At 39.4% G+C, this 11,092-nt stretch overlaps 1 protein-coding gene across 1 annotated transcript; it reads right to left on the bottom strand.

Moving 5' to 3' along the window:
* Window positions 1–424: 424 nt before the first annotated feature.
* LOC135479410 (carbohydrate sulfotransferase 11-like) lies at window positions 425–1,480 on the bottom strand. Its single transcript, XM_064759238.1, has one exon. The coding sequence runs from the start codon at window positions 1,478–1,480 to the stop codon at window positions 425–427; it is 1,056 nt and encodes a 351-aa protein (XP_064615308.1).
* Window positions 1,481–11,092: the final 9,612 nt, after the last annotated feature.

Genomic DNA, 11,092 nt, shown 5'->3' with positions numbered 1-11,092 from the left:
TTTACCGGCCCTAAAGGGGACGCTCTGCCAACTGAGCTATCGGGATAGATTAACGGCCGAGGAAAAACTGTGCATTGCGACTGCACTGGTGAAGGCTACTGCTTTATTGTTTTGAGCCAGGCACATTAACCAGGCACAACACGACTAAAGAGGTCTCTTTACTATTTCTTTCGGAAATGAATGCACAGTTTGTCATCTGGAGCCTCACTTCAAAACCTAACTAACCGTTAACTACATGAGCAATTTATTCCGATAACTATTTGCATGTTACAAAGCAATAAAATGTTCCTTACATCAATCACCAGAAAAAAGATGGATTATATGAATATATAATTAGGTTCTGTGTGAATTATTGGCACTTCAGAAAGGAAACTCTAACATTCAAAATAGTAGTAGTCGCAACATTCTATCAGTCAAGCAGCCGCTAAACAAAATAGAAAGGTTTTGGCGGAGGAACCTGGAATATTTGCGGCTCTTCCATGTCATAGCCAAATATTTCAAAATCAGGTCGGAACAGTTTCTGGTATTTCTGCAGGACGTCCTTGGGTACACTTCGCATGGCTTCTACAAGTGCCTCTTTTCGGTTGTTTACCCGATCCGGATTTTTGCTCGAACGATGGTAAGCGTCCATCATGGCTTTCTTGAAGTCCTCTCGTGTGAAGTTTGATTGGTCTATGAAACGTTTGGGCATACTTTCCTCTTTGCTGAGGATACCTCGAATCACCGCCTTCTTCCACACATACTCCAGAGCTTTACCAAACGGTAGGCATTTCTCCATACCTTCTTTTTCGGCGAACGTGCTGTCTACGATATCAGTGATAGAATCAAGGTCGTTCCTTTGATCGTCCAGCTGAATCGAAGCCGGAAATCCTTTCTTCTTGAAAATGTACGTAGCGTCTTCGTTAAAAGTTTCCATCTTACCGATGATGTCGAACTGCACCTCACACGGACGACACATATCATACATGGGAACAAAGTGTGCATTTCTGTCTGTGTTTTCTTCCAAAGTACCAACCACGTACACGACAAAATCTGTAAAGGTAATATCGAGTGCACAGTCTGGGGTGACTTTTGTCTCGTTGCCACGCATCCCAAAATTTTTTATCTTGATCCGCGTACCCATGTATGCGGGCCTAGGAGTAAAGATTTTGTCAATGTATCCAGAAAACAATCTTGAATAAGGCTCACGTACGAACATAAATTTAGTTGAGATAGATAAAAGCTCGTGGATTTCATCAAAGCCTTTATTCTGGAAGGTTTCCAGAAGGCCGGCGTGCGCTGCCCACGCTGGGATGTCGAACACGTCATTTTTCTGTCGTTTACCGGAAACTATCTGTAACACCCGTTTCCAGAATGTACTAGCGACTTTTGGAATGTCGCAATAGATGAGTCCATTCTTTCTGTCGATGGAGAAGTTGATAGCGCCCACTTTCACTAATGTACGCCCATTGTATCTATTTTCACGACAGGCTTGTATCATTTTCTCCAGCCTTCTGTCGTAAGGAAAAGATCTCTCCACCCCAGTTTTTTCGTACTGTTAAAGTAAAGAATAGAATGTAGATGTAAAATATGTATAACATTTTAACCATTAGTTAATCTGAATGTTCGAATAGTGATGGGGCTAAAAGTATGTGATACAGGTAGAACTAACTTAATTTTAACGAAACATTCTACTATGTACTGAAAAATAATGTGTTATAATCAACACCGAATGATTTTATATAGCATAGGGTAAGAGGAGATAAATTATTAAATCCAGGAGAAGTCCTTCGACATTTAACAATGTTAGACCGGGAAGAATGGCGGAAAAAACAAGTCTAAGGTGTATACATAGACGTATCTACTGTTAGTGAGTTTTAACACGGGAAGGGAAACAACTTGTGATAATCATTAAGAAACATTAGATTTATTTATTTATTTGATTGGTGTTTTACGCCGTACGCAAGAATATTTCACTTAGACGCCGGCAAGCATTATGGTTGGAGGAAGACGGGCACGGCCCGTGGAAAACCGACGACCAACTGCACGCTGCTGGCAGACCTTTCCACGTACGGCCGGAACATCATTAGAAAGACCATTGAGAGCTGTTTTTGAAAATATTAATAGTTATCTTATTATTCGCATGGAGATAAATGTACTCAGATGGTTGTATCTTCAGTTTTATGCATTGATAGAGAATGTCGTCATTGACGTCACAGAAAGTTTCTACACCTTCAAGTTAAGTTTGAACTGGAACACTAGTAACTTGTACTCATGTCAATTTTGCCTGTGCATGAAAAATAAAATCTGCTGTTAAATCTATGCACTGGATTTAGGGGCCGAAAAGTCTTTGACAACTTATATTGTGAATATTGTTTATTGTGCCGTGGATACAATGAAAACATTTCACTGGAATTAAATCAAATAAAAATATAAAAATAAAAATATTTTCACATGAAGTTTTCTTGTGGTCTTTGTGCTGTTGCTTACTTAACCTCTACAGTTTCTTCTATAACTTAATAGAGTTTACTGTGTACTTACTTTAAACACAGGCACATTGTTAACCCTCTCTACAATATAAAAAAGAAATTTATTCCTAAAAAAGTAGACAATGCATTACTTTTCTTGATTCCTTTTCTTATATACTTTATGTGTAACGCCATAGTGGGTTGTCCAAACGAAACCACCGCTCTTCGCCAGATATCTCACAAACCGCCTGACTTAAGGCCGCAGTTTATGAAATTTATTCCAGCATCATTACATGCACGTTCATTTCGTTGTTCAAAGGGACGACATAAGACAACAGTATCTACCCAGGTCGTAGCTGTGTTTCATGAAACATTATTTACAAGAAATTAAAAAAGTTACATTTCAAAGGCCTTTCAAAATGTTTTTACAAAATTTGTTACAATGATATGGGTAGTTCAGCAGAGATGATTTTACAAAAAGCACCGTAACTACTTTGAAAATAGAACAATAGAAATTCTTATACTTACTGGCGAAAGTGATTAGACGTTGCCTGTAAATTATCTATGGCCTATCATGGCCTATCTATGGCCTATCATGGCCTATCTATGGCCTATCATGGCCTATCTATGGCCTATCTATGGCCAATGCGCAAAGAAAAAGGGAAGGCAATATTAAACGACTTCCCAGCAATTTTCAGTCAACTCATAAATAATTATAATAGCTCATAAATAAGTATTTCAGTGTTTGAATGTTATTTACAGACAGGCAAATAGATTGTTACGAAACGGTACGCACCTGCGGAAACTGGCGTTTTGTTCAGCTCCCGTTTGACAAGGCTTGCTAGGAAAGTAAGACCCAGCACGAGGCAGATTGCCGACATCATGTACATTCGAGCCATCATAGTCCTTGTCGTACCAGGCGGTACAAAGCTTCAGATATCTGCAAACAGACAAAGTTGTGATGACGTACTGTACATTTTCCACCATCCTGATAGATCAGGATGAGGAAGTATGATGGAGTCACTCAGCTGCTCACAAGACCAACTGTATTGGCCATAATGTGGATGCTTAGCGCCTAAAAGCCAGTTTCCCCAAAGCGTAAAGGCTATAACCCTAAGAACCGTTTCCCAAAACGTCTAAAGGTTATAACTCATGGGGTCCAGTTTACAAAAGTCAAAAGGATAGGATTAGACAGCTAACTTAGTTAGCCTACTACAATTTTTTTCTAGCCTGTTTCACAAAGAAAATATTTGTCCATCGACTAATGCTTTCTGTCTTAGATTTTGAACACCAGATCAAGTCCTTTGTCAAGTTCTAAGTTGGCTAGAATGAAGGAAATTCAGTTTTAAAAGTGTTATGTCCCACTTTTTGAAAGCTTATTTATTGATTAGAGAATAAGTCTTACAAACCACCAAAATGCATTTGTTCCTGTTTTGCCCCGACTGTCTATTGTGAGAGTTATAGCCTTCTTTTATAAACTTTATCAAAAATTCGAAAGTTTTGGGTCATTTGCGATAAACTGCGTAAGTCATTTTTTCTTTCCTCGTAATGCACGCCGCTTGATGACAGTGTGAATTGCAACACGTCATTTAGGAAAAAAAGTTATACCACAAATCAGATTAATGAATGTTTGTCAAAGTGGCCCAAAACCAACGCTGGGAGTGTAAAAATGCATATACCTCTGTATATGCAAGAGGTATGTATTTAAGAGAGTGATGCTTTAGCAAGAGTTGAACCAGATAACACTCCATGACTAGATACATCTTTTGAGCAACTGTCACACAAAGACACATGGGGTTCCAAATGAAACAAGTTAAACTGATACTGGTATAGCTTCTTTCGGACATCAGTATAGTGGAAAATTATCGTAATTATACGAGTCTTTTTTTCATTTAAGCCTTATCGATCACAGAGCAATACCGCATTCAAGTTTGTTCAAAATGACTATAAAAATCGAAAGCTGGTCAGCCAACTGGGAGACAAATTTTGCATTCAAAACCCCTGTATAGGCATAAAGGGCAAATGTCACTCAAAATTTACTTCATGGAATATTAGCATACATAAGCGTGAACCAAATAGAAGAGATGGTCGCTGAGTAGTATAATACGCGAAAAATTGCACTCCAATCAATACTTACTGTTTTAGCACAAATAAATCGTTGTCTTTTAAACTCACTACATTCAGATCAACATTAACCAGAAATATATTTTTACTCAAACTTTCACGTGTGCATTGCTCTCTGTTGTCAAATTTTCGATTTGGTTAACGATTATCTTCGTATGTGATATATTCTTGAGTACGGCGTAAAAACAACAAATACAGCCAAATAAATAAATCATATGTAAAACATAAACTTTATAAAATAAGCAATTTAGTAATTTAGGGCGAGTTTAAAATCCGTGCCTCTGTTGAATTTTAAAAGGTGTCCTTCGTACGATACAGCGAAGTCGCTTTCAAGGACGGACATCTATTAGAGAGAATTCCAATCGAATTTTAAATACAGGCCTATTTTTATTCAATTAGTGTTACCTTAAATTAGATTCAATCATTGTTCAGATATACTAATACGTACAATGCGGTAACTGTGTGGAAATCGTACCTGATCACTGCTTGAGAGGACACGTTGTCGTCTATCACTAACATGTCATTCTAAATTTACGTGTCCTTCTATCACTAAGATGTCATTCTAAACGTCATATGTTGCGAAACTATATGGCTGGGCCAGGTTTCTCCCCACCACAATGCTGACCACCGTCATGTAGGTGAAATAATCTTGAGTAGGCCGTAAAGCACAAATCAAATAAAGAAATCAACAGAAGATCAGTAATTACAATTGATTTACAATCATTTTTATATACACGTAGGCAAAAGATTATAAATATCACAACAATGACTTTTTTGATATTGTGACTGAGTCTATACGAAAATAAAACAAATCATACACAGAGAATTGGTAAACAGTTTTCAGTGGCGTAGGAAGGACGCACGTATGTTCCAGGCGACTGAGTGAAATCAGTATTCAAATCGTGCATCATGCTAGAATATCATTTGTCGATAACGAAATGTATATCTCAATTGCGCTTTGATTGCAACTGTTCATATAACAACAGTGGGGATCTAATTCAACATGATGAGTAGACAGGCCCTAGCCCCAAGTTAAGCGGTATAAGACACAATCATGAAGTAGAGCGCCAGAGATTGTGAACGCTCCGTTCATATTTAAAGAATTATACTCAGTGTAAAACTTAGAGGGAAGGCGTTTGATGGAATAACCTTGACACACTAGTTTTTGCAGTAATAACTTTTAACGTTGATTGAAATCGTCACACAACACGCAGGATCTAACAAATTCTACTAATCTAACTTCTAGGATCTAAATTCTAAGTGGCTTTACGGGAGCATCAACAGCTGTCAGTCACAGCTGTAGTCATTTTCATTTGTTAAAGTGCAGAGTTCGTTGGGCTGCGGCTGATTTTCCACCTTAAGATACCAGGTCATTTGTACTCGTTTGCCAGTATCATTTGGTTCATCGAGATTATGTCTTACCGTATCAGAAAACCAGGTGTCTTTCGACAGAGCATCAGATCGATACCTTTGAATGAACGAACGATCTATGAACAATTCTGGAAGTTCACGGTTTTCCAGTTGCCCTTCTTCCACCTTTATTCGCTGAAATGCCCATTGATTTTTATGTCGCACGTGCTACATGCCTTTGTCAAATACCATTGTTGGAAATACTGATTGTGTTCACGATATTTTAAAGTCTTCGCTCAAACTCAAGAGCTTATATCCAAGTGGTATGACATCGTTCAAGCCTTTTACAAAATCAAGGAACATTTTATAATAGAAATACGTCAGGAAAACCTTTGATTTTTTGGGTCCAATGTAGACACCCGTAGCGCAATAAAATCCCGAAACTAATAATTATTACAGTACGTGGGGGACTTGCTACCCGAAATTAGACTATCCCTAGTCTGCTATTTGCCTGTTTTCCACAATCTTATCAGGGATGACTCACTGGAAAGGTTTGAAAAAAAAATTATTTGAAATGATTGGCTTATTTTTTCCATAAAACTTTTCAAAGTTTGGAACCATAAAATTGACCAAAACCAACCATTCAGGACTACCTGTATACACTTTTATGTTTGATCAATCACCGATTTCAACATCTTATGAATTAACAAACCTATAGTAAAATACATGACTGGAGGAAACCAGGGTTGGTTGACACACTCACCATTTAAACTCAGTCACCTATGCTCGATTCGATTCTGCTCGGGCTCGGGTCATACAGTCACCTAGGGATCGATTCATACAGTCGCTTAGGCCTCGGTTCACACAGTCACCTAGGGCTGGGCTCACACAGTCACATAGGCTTTGGTTCATACAGTCAGCTATGGCTTGGTTCATACAATAACCTTGGTTTGGCTCATACAGTCGCCTAGGCCTCGGCTCATAAAGTCACCTAGGGCTCGGCTCATACAGTCACCTAGGCTTGGCTCATACAATCATCTAGGCTCGGCTCATACAGTCACATAGGGCTCAGCTCATAAGTAAGTCTCCGGTTGGCTCACACACAAACCATTCAAATTCCATCTCATATGCTCGGCTCGTACTGTCACTTTGGGTGCGGTTTATACAGTCACCTAGAGCCGAGCTCATACAGTCATCTAGTCCTCGGCTCATAATGTCACTTAGGAGTTGATTATATAGGCAGTCACGCACCAGCGCCTCATCTAAGACACACCTACCATGCAGATTCCATCACCTGTGCTCGGACCATAGTCACCTAGGCTTGGTCTAATGCTCATCTAAGACTGCTTAATACACCACTCACCCTGGCAGCCAGCCTCTCCTTGAGTCACTTAGGGGTTAGTTAATTAGAGAGGCCGTCACGGTTCAAGGACAAGATCTTTAACCAACCAAACCCACTCATGCATACGCCGTTCAGACTCCAGGCCTTTGATGGTAGAGAACGTCCACACCGTTACAGTATTCAACCAGGAGAAAATAAAGAACTAAGCACACATGAAACAGTGAAGCCAACAAATAATTTACCGTACGCTACTAGCCTGGCAAACTCCCTCACAAGCATAAATACATGGCTCAGATTGCTCTTTCGGTCACCAGGCTTTACACAGCACTCACAAAGCATAGATCGATACTTTCCACTGACCATATATCTGTTCTTGACCAATTAGGTCCGCGTACCGGACAGTCTAAACTTAAGTATAAAGGCGTGGAGTAATCTGCGGAAGCTGGAAGTCAGAATTAACGTGAAGACTGAGACCCGCTTTGTTGTTGTTTTTTTTTTGTGAGAATATAGGTCAAGATAAGATATATCATCTGGAGAGTTTGTGGTTTCCTTTAAATTCAAGAAAGGTGTGTAATTGTCTTTTCCACGCTTTGTAATATATGGATTGACAAAAGCTAGCAGATCATCAGTACTCGGTTTAGTAAATGAGAAAGATCAGGCCTGGTGATGATTACTCCTGAACAGTGTCTGCACCTAGTCGTGTTCACAGCAGAACCGGTATACTGTTGGTCAGCTAAAAGAGGAGCACGACTTGTACCCATTGGAATACGTATACACTGTTGACATGTGGTTTCTCCGAATTTCGCACAGATGGTATTAATGAGAGACTCAACTGAGAGAACATCGTATCATCCCAAGAATGGTAGCATACGGCTTGTATGTAGTGGGAATGAAGAAGGCCTTGTTACCTTTGACGTTATAATTTAGCAGTGATAGGTTTTGTTAAACAAATTGACGAAAATCTGTCATATAAAGTTTTGTGATGAGTAGTAGTGTAGAGAGTTGAGAAATTCCAAATAGAGATATCCTTATACGGTACATGCATATGGGCGTCTAGTACAGTGAGAGATGTGGTTTTTAAGAATCCACATACAGTTGACGCCTGAATTGTTGGTAATTACCCAACAGTACTTTTTCCAAAACGACTCTAAAAACATTTGTAGAGCTTTCGTTATCAGAGTAGATGCGTTTGTCAGCAACTTACGGATGGTCCTGGGTTTCCTCAGGGCTCTACCCGGTTTCCTCCCACCACAATGCTGGCCGCCGTCGTATTAGTGAAATATCCTTGAGTACGGCGTAAAACACCAATCAAATAAATAAATAAATAAATAAAACAAGTAAACACAGTAGATGCAAGGTTGGTGCTACGGATTCTTGTCCGTGCAGTACAGTGGGATTGACATGGGGATTTATGTGTTTTTGGAATCCAGTAAAGTAGTTGAAATATGGGTGTGAGGAAGGCATGGATATACTTCCCTGTTTGAGAAAGGACCGAGGCTTTTTAAGTAGTTCCTCCAAAGTATAGTTGATTGTAGAATACATTGACGTTGCTGCAGATATTGTAGTGATAATAAGCTCTTATACAAGAATCGGATAATAATAATAATTCTTGCAGACAAATATAATATTATTATGGGCTTTGTCCGCAGGAACAATAACGTATTTTCTCTGAATTGAGAAAATTGTTACGCTACGTGGTTTATTTTACTACTGGCGTATGAGTTATGAATACCTGTGCAGGCTCTGTCCGATTTCCTTCCACCATAATTCTGACCGCCGTCTTATAAGTGAAATATTCTTGAGCACGGTGTAAAACAACAATCAAATAAATAAATAAATAAATAAGTAAATAAATAAATAGCATTAGAGCTATGTAAACTTTAATGATGATATGTGTAATATCTCCGCCAAAACCTAGGTCACATGACTACTGTATTATTCATAAGTACGAGTGGGAAAGATGGCGCGTTTTCTCAACCAGTTTCTTAGCAGTGGTGAAGTCATCTGCGCACGGCATAATTTATGAGCGGGCTTGCGCAAAATGTAGTCTAAGGTAAGGAACCGATTAGAATGTTTGACGTCTGCTCGCCATATTTTCCGAACTGCAGGTTTTATGCCGTTGTGTTACTTCTCATGAACATTATGCATTTTAAAGGTGTATTAAATACAGATTATATGCTGATCAGATTTGAGAGGTTGTGGGTGAAACAAAAAATGCAATCCTTTCAGCAGGGATATAAGGGGAGAAGACCAAGAGATAAGTTAGTAAGCCTTTCATGTGACCACATTTGGTGTTAATGACCACGACTTGTTAATGACAAGCAATAAATGTCAGACAGAGATATCACATATGCTACGTTACACAATGCGATTTCGGATATTTCCACGATAGATATCCCCCTCCCCCCCCATCTTGTGAAGAGAGGACGATCCCAAGAAATTTTATTGCATTCTGAGCTCGGTTTCAACGGCTTTGAATTGTTTAGCGGAGATTACTCTCACGTGGTATAACGACAGCTGAAGAATCAATTTTTCACAACATCTGTGTAGTGGATCAGGCATCAATCTTAAATTTAAAGTAGCCCATTGAATATAGATGGGGTATATGGTGCATTCAATTGGACAAGCTGTTCATGGCTAGTGGTCAATATATCGATCATTTGACATAGTGTGAGGCAATGTAAAAATTGCACCAGTTTACCTCCCTGTTTGAAGACAGCGAAGTCTCATTTCCTAATTAACAAAAACCATTGTACATGTTTACAGCAATGCACGAGGCTTGCTTTTTTTCAGTGGGCCGTATGTGGGAAGTTAATCAAATAAATAAATAAATAAATTATTTGGGGGGGGGGGTGGCGCCTCCGTGGATCAGTTGATTAGCGCGTTAGCGTAGCATAATGACCCAGGAGGCTGTCACCAATGCGGTCACTGTGAGTTCAAGTCCAGCTCATGCAGCCTTCCTTTTCGGCCGTAAGTGGGAAGGTCTACCAGCAACTTGCGGATGGTCGTGGGTTTCCCTCGGGCACTGCCTGGTTTCCTCTCACCATAACGCTGGCCACCGTCGTATAAGTAAAATATTCTTGAGTACTGCGTAAAACACCAATGAAATAAATAAATAAATATTTTCTGGGGATATACTTTACTTACAACAACGAGCAGCACTAGGGGTCACTCTGTCTGCCTGTGTGTCAGTTGGTTAACATCCTGTGTTGACTGTGCTAAATGTCAACTGTATTTCACTTAACATATTTTGATGTTAACCAAAGCGGTTGCAGTATATTTTAGACTTAATGAACAACGATGAACAACTTGCCGTTGTTATTATATAAATAAATTTATTTGTTTATTTATTTTATTGTTGTTTAACGCCATATATCCAAAAGAGTTTTCACTGATACGATGACGGTCATTTTTATGGGTGGAAGAAATCAGTGCGCCCTGAGAAAACCACCGGACTTGAAGAAGTTACTTAGGAATTTTCCATCTTGTGAGGTACAGATACGCATACCAAGTTGGCTGGAGACAGAAAGCTAGCAACTAGCGCTGGCGCAAATGGACACACAAGCGTTGCTGACCACATATTCTCATTGAGGCCCCGCGCACCAAGAGAACTGGGACCTCTTCAAGTTCACTGACCAAAGCCGCGTTTGAATATTTAAATCAAAATCAGAGAAATGACGCAAAAATATTTTTTTGCTGTGAACATGCGATCTGAAACATTTCGTATGCATATGTCTAAGACCTTAAAAAAGGGAGTTGTAACTTCCTGGCTTGGCGTTCAGCATGAAGCGGATAGTACAACGACTCGATAATGGCTGGGGCGGGGCAG

Source organism: Liolophura sinensis, chromosome 12 (assembly GCF_032854445.1).
Source record: "Liolophura sinensis isolate JHLJ2023 chromosome 12, CUHK_Ljap_v2, whole genome shotgun sequence".
Lineage (NCBI taxonomy): Eukaryota > Metazoa > Mollusca > Polyplacophora > Chitonida > Chitonidae > Liolophura > Liolophura sinensis.
The sequence above is the reverse complement of the archived record's forward strand: the minus strand, read 5'-3'. Positions and strand labels throughout refer to the sequence as shown.

Coding starts and splice junctions, on each gene's coding strand:
- LOC135479410 (XM_064759238.1), bottom strand. CDS start 1,480: ATGATACAAGCCTGTCGTGAAAATAGATACAATGGGCGTACATTAGTG.